Source organism: Palaemon carinicauda, chromosome 18, assembly GCF_036898095.1.
Source record: "Palaemon carinicauda isolate YSFRI2023 chromosome 18, ASM3689809v2, whole genome shotgun sequence".
Taxonomy (NCBI): Eukaryota; Metazoa; Arthropoda; class Malacostraca; order Decapoda; family Palaemonidae; genus Palaemon; species Palaemon carinicauda.
In genome coordinates this window covers 53839790-53857289 of record NC_090742.1, presented here as the reverse complement: position 1 = coordinate 53857289, position 17500 = coordinate 53839790, and the positions used below count along the sequence as shown (strand labels likewise).

General features: G+C 38.5%; 1 protein-coding gene across 14 annotated transcripts in view; it reads right to left on the bottom strand.

The window, feature by feature from the left end:
• KrT95D (phosphofurin acidic cluster sorting protein KrT95D) overlaps nt 1–17500 on the bottom strand; it is a 396291-nt gene that overhangs the window by 253792 nt on the left and 124999 nt on the right. For all 14 annotated transcript variants that reach the window (XM_068392357.1, XM_068392366.1, XM_068392358.1 and 11 more), the window contains exon 4: nt 1–85. This exon is cut by the window's left edge and continues 41 nt beyond it. In XM_068392357.1, the coding sequence (XP_068248458.1) occupies nt 1–85 (85 nt within the window). The remainder of the gene's footprint in view (nt 86–17500) is intronic.

The following is a 17500-nucleotide window of genomic DNA, read 5'->3' as shown; positions in this document are numbered from 1 at the left end:
CGAGGATGGTACGATTCTTGTACTTTTTCCTACGTTGAAGCATTATCTGTAACGTGTTACCTTCTCGCTTCAGAAAGTGCGGGTACTGAAAAAGGAACAAGGATTATAAAACTAATTTCAGTATACTATGTTACTGGTCCCATATATTACACACGAACACACACACACACACACACACACATATATATATATATATATATATATATATACATATATATAAATACATATACTGTATATATATACACATACATACACACACATATATATATATGTATAAATAAATAGACAGATAGATAGATAGATATAGATATATACAGTGGTACCTCACTATACAAGTATAATCTGTTCCACCTTGTTCTTGGAATGGCTTATGCTCATATACTGAGGTACCACTTTATATATATATATATATATATATATATATATATATATATATATATGTATATATATATATATATATATATATATATACTGTATATGCATATATATATATGTATATTTATATATATATACATATATATATATATATATATATAGAGAGAGAGAGAGAGAGAGAGAGAGAGAGAGAGAGAGAGAGAGAGAGAGAGAGAGAGAGAGAGAGAGAGAGAGAGAGAGAGAGAGAGTACCATGGTATATATGTATAAGAAGTTTCAGGAGCAAGCTCCTAACCCAAAATGCTCATATACAAAAACAAAATTTTTTCTTAAGAAATAATGGGAAATCACTCAATGAGATCCAACACGTCCATAAATACACATACACACCCATTTTAAGGTTTCATATGTTATATAAAGAGCATATTATAACCCCTTACATAAAAAATGAACAAGAATCAATAATATACAATAAAAATTTGAAATATTGACAAATAAGCTCTGACTTCACCTTTGAGGAGGGTCATGACTGTCGTAAGGGAGATGAGAGAGGAGGAGGAGGAGGAGGAGGAGGGGATTACTGCTTAGAGGGATAATTTCTCTTCATGAGCACTTTGGGTAAAATATCTAGAGTTCTCTCTTGAATGACATTTACTATCACTAGTTGAGTCACTTAATTTACCTTTTTTAGTGTTACATTCATCTTTTACCAAGAACTGATCTAGATATAACTATTTTTGTCTTTCCTTGAAATATATATATATATATTTATATATTATATATATATATATATATATATATATATTTATATATATATATATATATATATATATATATATATATATATATGTATACATACATATCTATATCTATATCTATATCTGTATATATATATATATATATATATATATATATATATATATATATTTATATATATATATATATATATATATATATATATATACATATCTGTATCTATATCTAAATCTGTATATATATATATATATATATATATATATATATATATATATATATATATATATATATATATATATATATATATATATATATATATATATATATATTTACTGCTAACCCTACTGATGCCCTATGTTGGTGATATGTTTCTTCACATTTATATAGTATTGCCATCATTTTCAACATATCTCTTATTTCACTCGAACCGAGAGGTTTGTTACTCTCCCTCCTCCTCTTCAGATGAAGTATCCTAGAATAACTTTTGTTGCTGTTCCTTGTGCAACTCCAACAGCACCTTAGTCATCAGTTGCTCGCTATGCTGTCATGAAAATAGCTGATATCGGGTTTCTCCACATCCAACCTCATTGTATTGCACAAGGACACAATTTAATCATCAACTGCCTCCTGCTGCATAAGTTTGAACCTGTCAAAATCCTGTTCTGCAAAGCATTAAGGTCCCAGTTTCCTCCATGCCGAATTGAGGGTTTTCTTGGTAACCCCTTCTCTGGCTTTGTCAATGATCCTGTGTCAGGTGACAATGTGGAAATTTTCTTTCCAAATATCGGAGGGTGAGCTTGGTCCCTTCTGTGACCTTGAAACATTGCTGGAACATTGCCTTTGTGTACAGTTCTTTTTTTTTTTTTTTTAATTAGACATCACCTGGTGATCTGTGGTATAGAGATTTGGAGTGGTGTTGGGTGGCAAGAGCTTGACTTAGATCAACTTTAATTCTTCCATCAGGTTGGCTTTCAATGGCTGGAGAACGGGGGGGGGGGAGCATTGTCCATAAGCTACTTAGTTTGGAGTGGGAGGTTCTTGTCCATGAGGTGCTTTTCAACCCCAACACCACCAAAACTTCATTGACTCATTTGACAAACAAAATGCATGTCACCCAAAGCTTGTTGTTTGACCTTCATATGACATATAGTTGTTTCTTCTGGACCTTGCACTTTTCACAAGTAAAAAAAAAAAAAAAATTACTTAGGTAATGAGATGGTGTTTGTTGAACTCTGCCGCTGTTTTGCTTCGTCTATCAAACACCACCTCAGCTTGCCTGGCGTCTGACAAATGATGATTAGACCATTTTTTGTTTTCAATTTCATCGTTACAGGCAAGGAGGGTGAAGAGTAGAGCAAAGAGAGGACGTTGACATAGATCTGAGGGGACCCCCCAGGTCAGATGGGATCAACCCCCTAAGGCGCCCATAAACAACGCTGCCCAAGATTACTACACCTTGGTGCAGTTTTGAAGATATCCACGACTAACGGCTAACGTCCATTCTCGTTTATGCCCCTTTCAAAGATAAAAACTATTGTCTTTTTAACATGTAAAATAGATAAGTCTCCCTTTGCTGTAGGTCTCCCCTGTCCAAGCCTAAGTTTGTATTATGTAAACCGGGGAGAGGGGACGCAGAGTGAGAACCAGCATGGTGTGGTTAAGTCACCTGCTACCTATATGCAAGACAGACCCCCCAGCAATGTAGGGGAAATAAGAACGCACAGACTGTGCGAGCGAAGGCAGTTAAGTTCGAGTCCTACTCGTGAGTGGGCCACCCTCACTAGGCCCACCGACCATGGTAAGCCTACCACAGCCATGGTCTGGAGGATTAATTTTTGTTTTATTTTTATTTATTTTTTGTTTACCAAATCCTGAGAGAGAGAGAGAGAGAGAGAGAGAGAGAGAGAGAGAGAGAGAGAGAGAGAGAGAGAGAGAGAGAGAGAGAGAGGTAGTTAGTGTATCGATTGTTTGTTGTGAGAAAGACTGTTGGTATAAATGAGGTTGTTTGTTTACTTTTAGCTAGGTTAGGAGAATGGTAAATGTTTCGGAGCGAATGCTTTTTTGATTTGACTGCAGCAAGAGGCAGTAGTGTGAGTGCTGGATTTACTATTATTTTTCTTACCAGCGTTGGAAGTGTTTTGTTTATTTTTGAGTAAGTACAGTTTTGTTTATCTTTGCTTGTCGTGATTGTGAATGATAGGAACAATTTATTATTTATCTTTGATTATAGTGCGATAGTTTAGTTAGCTAGGAGAGTTCGTAAGTGTTTTTCTTTTTTATTTTGGCAGGCCGTGATTCCTCCTTTGGAGAGACTAAATTCTATAGAAAGTGGATTTATTGTTGATGACCTGGCCTGTGATTGATTTTGTTTAGACTGCTCTTTTGAATTGCCCAACTGTTAATGACCTGGCCTGTTTATCAAGATTACGCATGATGATGATGATGATGAGGATGATGATGATGATGATGATGATGATGACGATGATGATATCCAGGACCCCAATCAGGGAGGTAGTTGCGGAAAATTGCCGCACAGTGTGTTGCTAACCACAAAGCTGTGGTTGTGTGCAGTAAAAAACAGTTCTGCAGTGTGTGGACGGCGGTGTCAGTGTGCCATTAATTAAGACTGGCTCATTTGGATGAGTGTCTGTCCTTATAAATATATAAGCATACATATTTGGGTGTTGGTGTGAAGTTTAATCTTAAGTTTGTTAGGTTTTTGGGGGGGATTTATTTGAATGGTATACGGTTATTATATATTTAAGTGTTGATAATTTGATTGTGGATTATTTATGTTGAGCATTCTAGTTTTAAGAAATATAGTATTAAGGGTATGGTTTGTTTTAATTTCCCTTCTGTCCAAGATTCCAGTTTTTGATAACGTAAGGGGAAAGTTTGTGCAGAGGAGACATTTGTCAGTTAGAGTGGTTCAAGGGTGTGGGGGTTGTTTTGCAACAAACATCCCGCCACGTTATTTTGGCGCCCGAACAGGGACTGCCGAGGTGGGATTGGAAGCTGGACTCTTGGACAAAGGACTGCATTAGGTTAAGAAATTAGATAAGACTGAAAAATGGAAGATCAGAACAAGTTATTAAGGGAGGAATTGCGGTTGATTAAAGAACGGGAGCAGAAGTTGATAGTTGTGAAAGAGAGGTTGCTAGTAGAGAATAAGGGGTTAAGGTGTGAGAATGAGGAGATGCATAGGAAACTGAGGGAAATTCAGGGAACTGTAGAGAGAGTGGAAGAGGGTGTTGAGATAAGGATGCGTGAGAATGAGGAACGAATGGAAGCTATGATGGGGCAGGTAATGGGAATGATGAAAACTTTCATGGGTGAAAGAGCAGTCGGAGGAGTGACTTCTGCTACGGGTAATGGGTTGATAATGGAAGAGAAGGTTAAGGTAGGTGATAATGGGAAAGGAAGTGATAGTGATAGTGAGATTGAAGATAAGGGAATTAGGCATAGTAAGGATGAACAGAAATGTGATAGGAAGAATGAGAAGAAAGGTAAAAGTGATGTGAAGAAAGAGAAGAAAAAGTGTCAGGATGAGAGCGAGGATGATCGTGAATGGGTGAAAGTGGTGAGTAAGAAAAGGGCTAGGAAGAATATAATCAAGGATAGGAGTATGAGTGTGGAATTAGATTCCTTATATTCTAGCGAGGAAGTAGGAAACAAGAGGGAAGGTAGTAGTGATGATAGCAGTGAGAATGAACGTGATGTGTGTAAGACTGTTTATGAGAGAGGTACCTCGGTGTGAAAGGTTCAATGAGCATAGTAGTAGGGATGTATACGAGTTTTTTAGGGAGTATGAGAGGTATTGTCAGGATAAGTATGGTGATAGTAAGAGAGTTTGGGCTAGGGAGTTAGGAGAATATTTGACTGGGTATTTATTGACGATATATGGTGTGGTAATGAGTGTAGGGGATGTTGATAATGAAAATGTGAAAAAGAGAATAATTGGGCAGGTAAAACGTACGAAAGGGAGTGTTAGGTATAACCGTAAGAATGATTCTGATGAAGCACGCATGAATGTAGGAGAAGCAATATCAATGTATGTATGTAGGTTGGAAACTTTAGCAAGGAAGAGGTATGGGGATGAAGGTATAAATGAGAATAAGGAGTTAATGAAGAAGTTTTTGGCTACTGTACCTAAGAATGTTGCTTAGTTTATTAATTTGAAACGGAAGGAGAAAATGAGGTGGACGAAAGAAAGATTGACATGGGATGATATTTTAGAGATAGTTGAGAATTACGAGTTAGATAGATGTATGAAAGAAAGTAAATCTGTGAGTGTAAGAACTGGAATGGAGGAAAGTGTGCCAGAATTTGTTAGTTTTAGAGATGCTGTTAGGAGAGGACCGATGAGGGTAGCTGATAGTGTAGTAGATAGGAGTGTTAGGGCGAGTAAGGTGGGAATACCTGTAAGGACAAATGAAGGGTTTAGGCAAGGGAATCAGGTTTGGAGGGATAGGAGTGCTAGTGTGCAGCGAGGTAGGTCAGGTAGTTGTGTCCGTGAAGAGAAGTGTTATAGGTGTGGGAAAGTAGGGCATAAAAAGAATGAGCGTAGATGGGCGTTAGGAGCATGTTTCGGGTGTGGAGAGACAGGGCATCATATCAGTGAGTGTAAGAAAGAGAAAGGGGTTAAATGTTATCAGTGTGGTATGAATGGCCACATAGCGAGTGGATGTTGTAGTAATCGTATGAATGTGATTTGTGGTAATTGTGGTAAGGATGGTCATTATGCTAGAATGTGGAAGGAGCCGCGAGGTAAGTGTACTGAATGTGGTGCAGATGGGCATGTCGCTAGAGTATGTAGGAGGAAGGGATTAAGTCAGCCAGGATGTTCGGGAAACTAGAGTGTAAGAGGGTTCAGCTGGGTGAGTCCTCCTGTGTGTGTGTGGAAGGAATAGGATCAATGTTTGTGAGAATGGGATGAATAATTGATTGGAAATGAGCAAGTATGAATCTAGTATGCATGAGAAGGTAGGGCTGGAAAATAAACAATTAGTGTTAGATGAATATAGGAAAAAAGAGGCGTTTGAAAGTTTTAAGCGAGGAGAAAGTGCAAGGGAAACTTATAGGTATAGCTAAGAATACGAGTAAGTATGACAAGGGTGTAAATGTGCAAGTGAGTGTGGAAGATAAATGTATTAATACAGATGAAACGGGGCTGAGTATTAATGATACCTGTAGTGTGTGTGGCTTTTCCTTAGATGATGTAAAAGAAAGGATGGCGAATGCAAGAACGAGAGATAGGAGAATGATATGTAGCATGAATGAATCTTTTGCTAAAGTTGAGAATGTTTTTGACGAAATGGATGAACTGTTTACAGAAATGAGTGTAATTTTAGGGCCAGATGAGAATAAGGTAGATGGGATTGTACATGATATATTAGATGATAGGGATTTAGATAGGAATAGTGTTAATCTAGCGAATGATTGTGATAAGGAAGAAGTGAATGAGAGAGTATATGAAGGCCCAGTTACTCGGAGTAGAGGTCCCGTTCCCGACTGCGACTGGGTAATGAAAAAAATAATGTAAGTGGTTGTGTGAAAATGTAGTAGAATTTAGCAAAGTAAGGGGGGAGGAATGTGGAGGATTAATTTTTGTTTTATTTTTATTTATTTTTTGTTTGCCAAATCATGAGAGAGAGAGAGAGAGAGAGAGAGAGAGAGAGAGAGAGAGAGAGAGAGAGAGAGAGAGAGAGAGAGAGAGAGAGTAGTTAGTGTATCGATTGTTTGTTGTAAGAAAGACTGTTGGTAAAAAATGAAGTTGTTTGTTTACTTTTAGCTAGGTTAGGAGAATGTTAAATGTTTCGGAGTGAATGCTTTTTTGATTTGACTGCGGCAAGAGGCAGTAGTGTGAGTGCTGGATTTACTATTATTTTTCTTACCAGCGTTGGAAGTGTTTTGTTTATTTTTGAGTAAGTACAGTTTTGTTTATCTTTGCTTGTCGTGATTGTGAATGATAGGAACAATTTATTATTTATCTTTGATTATAGTGCGATAGTTTAGTTAGCTAGGAGTGTTCGTAAGTGTTTTTCTTTTTTATTTTGGCAGGCCGTGATTCCTCCTTTGGAGAGACTAAATTCTTTAGAAAGTGGTTTTATTGTTGATGACCTGGCCTGTGATTGATTTTGTTTAGACTGCTCTTTTGAATTGCCCAACTGTTGATGACCTGGCCTGTTTATCAAGATTACGCATGATGATGATGATGAGGATGATGATGATGATGATATCCAGGACCCCAATCAGGGAGGTAGTTGCGGAAAAATTGCCGCACAGTGTGCTGCTAACCACAAAGCTGTGGTTGTGTGCAGTAAAAGACAGTTCTGCAGTGTGTGGACGGCAGTGTCAGTGTACCATTAATTAAGACTCTGGCTCATTTGGACGAGTGTCTGTCCTTATAAATATATAAGCATACATATTTGGGTGTTGGTGTGAAGTTTAATTTTAAGTTTGTTAGGTTTTTTGGGGGGGATTTAATTGAATGGTATACGGTTATTATATATTTAAGTGTTGATAATTTGATTGTGGATTATTTATGTTGAGCACTTTAGTTTTAAGAAATATAGTATTAAGGGTATGGTTTGTTTTAATTTCCCTTCTGTCCAAGAGTCCAGTTTTTGATAACGTAAGGGGAAAGTTTGTGCAGAGGAGACATTTGTCAGTTAGAGTGGTTCAAAGGTGTGGGGGTTGTTTTGCAACAAACATCTCGCCACAATGGCGGACGTCCATATGCCATCCGACGTCCAATAATTTCTCTTAGTTTAAATGTCTCCCCGTCCACTCTCCTGGGTATGTTACTGTACCAGTTAAAAGTAAACTCCCTTTTTGACTGATGATATCATTTAAGAGCCAGCGAAAAACTTATTAGTCTTCTGTTATGCACCCTCAAGAATTAAAGTTCTAATTCACTCACTTTGAATAAGAATTCTGCTCATTTTAATTGTGAAAATTAACTTAGACAATAAATCCTTTTTACAATTTCACCATCGTTAAATTCACCGCCTCCTATTCTGTATGATTTAGTTATTACCCCACGCCCCTATGACACGCTTCTTAATGGCTCATGGATTCTGATACACCAGAAGAGGTTTGATTTTTCAATCCCGCTGGCATTAGCACAGAACAGCAGTTATGTCTTTCCTTGGCTTGTAACTGGAAATTACTTTCTTTTCTGCAGTAAAGAAGGTCCACATAGGCATCTTTTTCCATACCAGACTAGTCAAGTTGCAATTGAACACTTGTTGCGGCATGTGAGACTCAGAATCCACAAACCTTTTATATTTGAAAATGAGTCACTGGAAATTGCCTTCTACTATGCAGTAATGCAGGTCCTCCTGGTCATCTTCTTCCACAAAAGACCAGTCTAGTAGTAGCTGAACACTTGTTACAGCATGTGAAACTCGGAATCCACACACTTTGTAAATTCCAAATCTAATTTCTCTGCTGATTTCACATTGGACGATGTAGCCAAACCACGTTGCACAACGCTATGGATGCCTGTTCTTGTGTTGAGGTTTTCAAACCAGCCATTGCTCACTTTGAAATTTTCTTTTTCTTTGTCTGCTGATGTACCTGTTTAATTTTCAACAAAGTCAGTATACAAAAGCTTTACTTTTTTATAAATTATGTTCTTTGTTATTGTACCTACTGCTAACTGCTTCTAGTTGATCCATATGAGAAGCCCATTCTCAATGTTATCTAAAACATGTGGCCAGTGTTTCGTCAACGTAAGCACCCCTTTCGCAGCATCAATTTCTTTGATTTCTTCTTTCTTCTTCCAGATTGTGCTTATCGTCGACATTATACAATTGTACATTTTTGCCAGGTCTGTCACATGCATAAATTTATGATACTACTCGATAATTTCATTTTCCCCTTTAAGGTAATCATCTTATTTCCTTCTTTGTCATCTTGGAGTTATTGTCTAGAAACTGTACTGCACCATTACTGTTAACTTGGCTGTGAACAACAGCAATCAAAATTCTACAAAAAATACAAGGTCACAACTTTATAAAAGAACACTGCTAAAGACGTTCACAAGTTAAAGTGAGGTCATCATTATATTTTATCACACAAATGTCGAACTCACAGGAGGGAATTGTCATTTGCCTCTCTGAGGTCTTGATCTGAGCATTGAGGGCGCACTGGGCAACCTCGTAGGACGTGTTCCACATGGGCATTCAGGGTTGGTGGCTAATTCCCACTTGTGGTGGTTATCAACAGTTTTGCCACTTTTACCCTTGCTCTGTTTAGGGTTACCCAATCCTTCATGGTGAGATTTGATACGCTGGGCAGACCTTTGTTTGTGGTGGACAGTGCCTCATTGGATGGCCATTTGTCTCTTTCAGCCACTTCTAGCGGGGTGGGGGGTTGGGGGTGGTGATGCAAGCAAACGAGTAAAAAAAAAGGCATAAAAATCTCTTGAACACTGTACGAGTGGCATATGGGTGCAGCGTGACTGTTTACTGTACAGCATATGCTAGTTTCATTTGTATTTCTCCACAAAATAGGTGAATATGGATGGAAATTTTTGCTTGCAGACTAATACAATGCTCAAATACCAATTTGAAATTTCATGCTCTTACAAAAAAGATTGTATTCTGAGTTAAGTGTAAACTGAAGTATTGCTATATAGAAATATATATATATATATATATATATATATATATATATATATATATATATATATATATATATATATATATATATATAACGACAACAAATGCATCCATTTCTAGTCCACTGCAGGACATAAGCCTCAGACATATCCTTAGTCATGTCTGGGGTTGGCCACTGTCATCACCACACTGACTGCTGTAGACTGATGATGATGGGAGAATTCAGTCTGATCGCTCACAGCAAACCAACCTCATATGGGTAGTCCTGACTAGTACAGCTTTGCTGATCATGGCAATATACAAACCCTTTCACCACGTTATGGTATCCCCAATCAAAAATGGTGTGTGTGTATATATATATATATATATATATATATATATATATATATATATATATATATATATATATATATATATATATATATACACATAAATCACACAAACCTAGAGTATATATATATATATATATATATATATATATATATATATATATATATATATATATATATATATATATATATATATATATATACACACAGTATATACAGTACATATATATTTTTGGGCTCAAGCCATGTCATCCTGATGGAAGGTTCCTAATAGTAGTTTCCAAGGGATATATGAACTACAGTTATATTCCGAGAGAATTTACCTTTAGGTCTCCAGAATTATAACTCCTGGCACGAATATCCTTAACATTCTCTAAAGGATATCGCATAAATCAGGGGACGTATATCTTGATACGACACATAGCGATCTTCACCCCGAATAGCGTTTTCGCTTCGGGTGGAAGAGTGGCAATTTTGGAAGGGGAGCCGTTATCAAGGTTACCCTGTTTCCCATACTACTATATAGTATCAAGATGGCGCCATATCCAAGATGGCGGACATTGCTAATTTTGTAGCAAATTCGCACGGTGGTGTTCCCTGTTGATCTAACTTTTCCGATCGATTCTGCGAGGATTATTATGCAATCTCCAGCTTCTTTCGCCTCTAGAAAGGAGGAACCCTAGATGAAATGTGTTGCAGTCTTCTGCAATATTAAGAGTAAGTACTTTTACGGTCATAATGCATGCAGGTTTCATGCCCCCTGCAATATTATTTCCAAATCCCTGTAATATTGGGACCCCCAAGTTTGCAATATCTGTCAGACATTAGTGTCCGAAGGTTTTGATAATTCCAAGTCAATGGAGTCTAGGGATGCGGCACGTAAGAAACTACGCAATTGGGTAAGAGGGTTCCAGAAGATCTCTCCGGACCATACCTACCAAACGATAGGATGCGTAGCTTACTATTCCGAAAAGCAAATAGGGAAATAGTGGTGCCCCAGGCATGATTGGCACCTCCCTGCGTCCAGATAGCCTTCGGGACGGAGTGCAGGAAGGCACCCCAGGAAGAAGTTGACAATGTCGTGCCGGAATTGCCTCCGTCTGTGCCGGCTCTGGAGCCGTTAACCTCGACATCTTCACCTTCTACCCCTCTATTAGACAAAATGGACCAGTTACTGGCCCATCTTACGGGTCTAATGGAAAACTTTCGCAAACAAGGTGAAACGGAGGAAGCGAAACTCAAGATAGAGCTCTGTGAAGCTCCACTTGTTGCCCCCCAAGGGTCATACAAGCGACCCGGAGACCAAGACCTCCCGTCATGCTCCAAAACCAATCCCTGGAGGTACGCGGAGCTTATGCCAATTTTAGACAGCAAACTCTATATCTCGGAGAAGATGGGAGCAGTTCCTTTAGACGAAATCCAGTTTTGGCCAAGCTTTAACGCTTTCCCTAATCGCTTCATTCGACTGAAGCATAAACCAACGTCAGGAAAAGAAACGGAACCGTAGGAAGTCATGATTCTCGACCATGATAAGGCACAGGCTATCTTGTCAAGTAGTCTGAAAAAGGCGGGTTACTTGGTGTCGAAAGTGTTCGCACTAAGTAAGAGACACCCTACCTTTCTTGCTCCTGCTTCAATAACATTTCCCTTTACGTGGAAGGCATTTAAATCTGTTGCCAAGGCAGTGGAGGCAGGCAAACCATGTCCTGCACTTGAGGAGTGCAAGCCTCTGTCACTAGCCTTACCTGTGCAGGAGAAGGATTAGAAGGAAGTCCACTTAACCTTTTCAGTAAGGAAACTAGACACGGACGTCGCTGGACGACAATTTAGCGAGAATCTCCCTAAACTTTCCGATTTTCTTTTGTGCAAGGAACAAGAGACAAAGGAGAGACTTGCAACCTCCTTATCCCTACAGAACTGCATAGAGTTGTGTTCAGCCAATCAAAGTACCCCAGACATGCTCACGGTCTTGGCCAAATTGCATATGGCTACCTTAGTAAAAGACCTATATGCCTTTATGAAGGCTAGGAGAGCCTGTAGGGAGTTCGTGTTCGCTGCAGCAACAGTGAAATATGAACCCAGGAAGCTGATATCTTCCAATATCTGGGGTAAAGACCTCTTTCCAAACGAGGTAGTCGAAGAGGTGATTGAGAAAGCCACCACGGAGAATACGAGCTTTTTCCAGAAGTGGGGCATCTCTTCAGAGAGAAAGTCTTCCACGGATGTGGGTCCCCAACCTAAAAGGAAGACGGAAAAGTCTAGACCTTTTCCTCGGTCTGTTCATCAACATCCCACAGTTTCTATGACCGCGATGCCTCAGGCAGGCGGTCAAGGAGGTAAACCTTCTGATCAAACAAAGCAATGAGACACTTCTGGTAGGAGGGAGGTTCCATCAGGATCGTTGGACCTTCAATCCTTGGGGCCAAAGCCTAATCAAGTTTGGACTAGGATGGAAGATAGACATGCTTCCACAATCATTTCCTCAACTCTTCCTACACTCCAACCCCGTTCTAGAAGAGTATACCTTAGAGCTCTAGAGCATACAGGTGGTAAGGAAAGTAAAGTCCATTGAATTCCAGGGAAGGCTGTTTTGTGTTCACAAGAAGGACTCAACAAGTTCAAAAGAAACAGCAAGTTCACTATGTTAATCCTTTTGAACATAAGGACCCTGTTTCAAAAAGGGGCGTTCACAGTCTTGATAGACCTCACAGGTGCCTATTGGCAGCTTCTATTCAGTTGCCCCCTCTCCTCCTACCTAGGATTCAAGTTACAGAGGATAGTGTATGTCCTAAGAGCCATACTCGCCGGACTAAACACAGTCCTAAGTATCTGCATGAAATTGGCGGACGCAGTCACACAATAACTATGCCTAGAAAAGGTTCAGGTAACAAAGTACCTGGACGAAAGGCTGGTGCAGGCAGCACCAGAAGCGGCTGGTCTGCAAGCATCCAAAATTAGTAATCCAGTTCCTGGAACATCGGGGATGCAAAATCAGCTTCAAGAAGTCTCGATTCTCTCCAGCTCAAAGGCTTCAATGGCTAAAAAAACATTGGAACCTGAGGTCACACTGGCTCTCCTTTCCCTTAGGCATGTAAAAGGAGATAGCAGGGTCGGTCAAGAGACTACGGTAATCAGTCAGGATTTCAAGACGCTAACAGGAAAGAGTCCTGAACTCTCTCCAGTTCACAGTACTGACAGACCCAGTGCTAAGAGCACAGCTGAAAGATGCGTTAAGAGTCTGGAGAAGATACGCATCAAATGCTCAAAGAGATCTAAAATGACCGACATCGGTTTTTCCTTGACCGCTTCCCAACCAATGGGCAAAGGCCAAAAGCCTATTGAGGACTGGGCCCTTGCAACTACCTCAACTATCGAAGATCATCCGCATGGATGCCTCGTCGGAAGAATGGGGTGTTCACTCCCATCAAAGGAAAGTCCAAGGGATTTGGTCATCTCTAACCAAGGCCATGGTAGTCCTGTTGAAGTTGGGGAAACTCTCTCCACGCAGATCAGGCCTCATCAGGCTGATCTGGGACATCGAAGCGATAATGAGACGTTTGAACCGACAAGGCTCGAGATCGTCCCTTATAGTCTAGGTGATACTAGCCACCCCTTACCTAAAGGGATGGTGCCTATCAGCAGTTCATGTACAATCGATCCGCAATGTGACAGCGGATGCTCTACTCAGGCTCAAGCCGATAGAGTCAGAATGGTCCACAGACGCAGACCCATTCTCTCCCAGATGGGAACAAGTCCCAGAGCTGCAGATCGACCTCTTTGCGACGAGCATCATCAAGAAATTAAAACAAAGCACCCAACAGAAATGTAGATAGAATACCTAGGTTTGACAAAACTAAGTTTTTAGAAGATGAGCACAGAGAAACATTCGCAATTGAATGTAGGAATCAATCTGCAGTCTTAGAAACTTTAAAAGGCGAAGAGCACACAATTAATGAAGAATGGTGTAGTATCAAGAACATATATCATTCAGTTGGTAAGGAAGTTTTGGGACATGCAGTTACATGGAGAAAACCATGGATATCATATGATACTTGGGATATTAGAAAAAGGAGACAAAGAGAGAAATTAATTGTTGAAAGTTTTCCAGGAAGTAATGAAAATTACAAGGTAGAGCATGCTAAGTATTCCAGTACTGACTGTGAGGTAAAAAAAAAAAAAAGTCAGAAATGAATGGAGAGAATATTTAGACAGGAAAGCAGATGAGGCTGACAAAGCTATGAATTCAGGAAGTGGATATGATGTAAGAACCGCTCATAGAATTATTAATGAAATCTCTAGGAAGACAAAGAAGAGGAAGGATATACCCATCAAAAAGAGAGATGGGTTAGTTATAAAAACAGAAGTTGAAGAAAGGCAACGTTGAATGGAACACTTGAGTAAGGTCATGAACAAGAGATACGAAGGGAATAATTTGATTGATACACCTGAAGCTGAGGAAGACCTTGATGTGCCCATGAATGAATTCAGTATGTTTGAAGTCGAAGATATTATTAAAACACTCAAAAGATGGAAAGCCCCATGTTACGATGGAATAATTGCTGAGATGATACTGGCTGAAAATGAAGTGACTCTCAGAATACTTACAAGATTATTTTATAGAATGTAGCATGAAGAGGCAAAGCCTGATGAGTGGGTGTAAGGAGTGTTGGTGGTAGTGGCAAAAATGGAGACCTGGCTGATTGCAATAATTACAGAAGCATCACACTGACGTCAATTGTCATGAAAATATATACTATAGTATGCTTGATCTTTCATTTTGAGAAATGTTGTACAGCAATGCTTAGAATATAGAAATTCAATTTCGATGGCATTTGTGGAATATGAAAAAGCCTTTGATAGTGTGCATTTGCCAATTTTGTGGAGAGTCCCGCATTATTATGAATTCCTCATAAACATATAAATTTGATTAAATATGTTCATGAGCAGAACAAGTGCAAAGTTAATGTTAGTGGGGTCAAATTAAATGAATTCCCAGTGAACAACAGAGTAACCCAAGGAAATGTTTGTCACCTATGTTGTTTATCTTCCTCATCAATTTTGTAATGCATAGAACATTTGGATATGATGGAGAAGGATTGGACTGGATTGGTAATAAGATATTAGCTGACCTAGAGTATGCTGATGACGCTGTCCTTATTAGCAAAACACCACGAGATTTGCAATGCATTCTTACCACAATGCATAAAATATCACTGGCGGTTGGGCTCAAGATATATAGAATTAAGACTGATGATGAAATCGGAATATGCAATGGAAGCTGAAATATTAATGAGATAGAATCATTTAATTATTTAGGAACAGGGACTTTATAACTGGTGTTTAATGGAAGATTGAAAAAGTTAAGTAAAATTTGGAAATCAAATCGCCTGATATTACGTATAAAAATCAGTCTATATATCAGTTTAATCAGATCGGTATATTTATCAGATTTGAGAACAAAGCCCTCAAAAGAATTCTGGGAGTTAAATGAAAGGACAGGATTAGAAATTAAACTATAAGGGAGATTACTCAAGTGCCATATGTGGATGAGATCATAGTGAGGAGTACATGGAGATGGTTTGGGCATGCTCTTTGCTCTCCTCAAGAGAAATTTGTCCACCAAACGTTTAACTTGGCTCTACAAGAGGACTATGAAGCGTGAAGCAGGAGAGGAAAAATGAAGAAGCATTGAATTAAAAGCTCAAGGTAGAGATGACTGGCGAAGTCTAACAGAGTCTCTTTACATCAATAGGCGTAGGAGGAGATGATGACGATATGTATTCATATGAATACTATATATATATATATATATATATATATATATATATATATATATATATATATGTATATGTGTGTGTGTGTGTGTGTGCGTGTATACAAATGTACTATTTGTGTCACTGCAAATGATGTGCCTGTCCGTCTTTCTGTGTACGTTTACATCCACAAATATATGCTGTATATCTCTTTTAAATTAAGTAAATTCAAAGAATATTCGATGATTCACAGATAAACAAGTCATCATAAGTGGTGGACTACCCTTAAATCTGTACTCTTTGGTGTAGATGCAACAGTTCCTCCTTTACTTAAACCAGATGGCTCTGTCAATCAATATCCAAAGAAAAAGGTAACCTTTTGGCTGAAGTGCTTAACAGTAAGCAGAGTAATGAGAAATTCCAACTTCCTCATTCCTGTTTTCCTGGGGCTTAACTAATCAGTTTAGCTTTTCGATCTCGTTAAATTAAACCTCTCTTGATGGACCTTGATGCTTACGGAGGTGTAAACCCAATGATTTTTTTTTTTTCCCTACAAAGACTGCATATTTCTTAGCTCCAAAGTTATCTGTTATTTGCGCAAGTTAGCAAGAAGAGGAGCTTTTAGCACTTGTTGGAGAATGGGTAATGTTACTCCACTATGTAAATGTGTTTGTGGTATCTCAAGTACAACTGATTACCAGCCAATTTCCATAACTCCCACATTATCTAAAGTTTTTGAACGTCTTTTGGCAAAACGTCTTAATAGGTTTGCTAAAGATAATCATCTGTTTCCTAGTTTGCAATTTGGTTTCCATAAAGGCCTTGGAGAATGTGATGCCCTTTTTACAATCTCCAATGCTGTACAGAAATTCCTTGATTGTGGTCTGGAAGTTCGTATGGTTGGCCTTGATTTTAGTGATGCCTTTGACAGACTTAATCATGAGGCCATTGTTTTCAAACTTAAACAGTTGGGAGTTGGTGGGTCTTTTCTTAGCATTATTATTGATTTTTTAAGTAATAGATTGCAAAGAGTTGTTGTTGATGAGCACCATAGTGAGTATAAAAATCTAATATCTGGTGTTCATCAGGGTAGTCTTCTTAGCCAATTACTTTTCGTGCTATATACACATGACATGTGGTTTGGCCTAAAAAAAAAAAAAAAAAAGATTGTTGCATAGGCAGATAATGCTACCGTCTTTGCATCAATTCCTTTTCCTGAGTTTAGATCTGGGGTTGGTGAATCCCTTAATAGAGATCTAGCTAAAATTAGTGCATGGTGCAAATTATGGGGTATGAAGTTAAATCCTAACAAAACTCTAAGTATGATTGTAAGTAGATCAAGGACAGTGGCCCCTCATCTGGATCTTTTCATTGATAATGTTTCTTTAACTTTGTATGACTCTTTTAAAATTCTATGTCTGATTCTAGACGCAGATTTACTTTTGAGAAACACATTAGGTCTGTATGTTCTCCAATTGCACAAAACATTGGCTTATTGAGAAAGTGTTTTAAGATTTTTGGTGATCAATCTAGTCTGAAGAAGTGTTTTAATTCTTTCATTCTATATTGTTTCAAGTATTGTTATCCTGTCAGGTCTTCAGCTGCTGATTCTCATCTTAATTTGTTGGACAGGAACTTAAGGTCTATTATATTTCTTATTC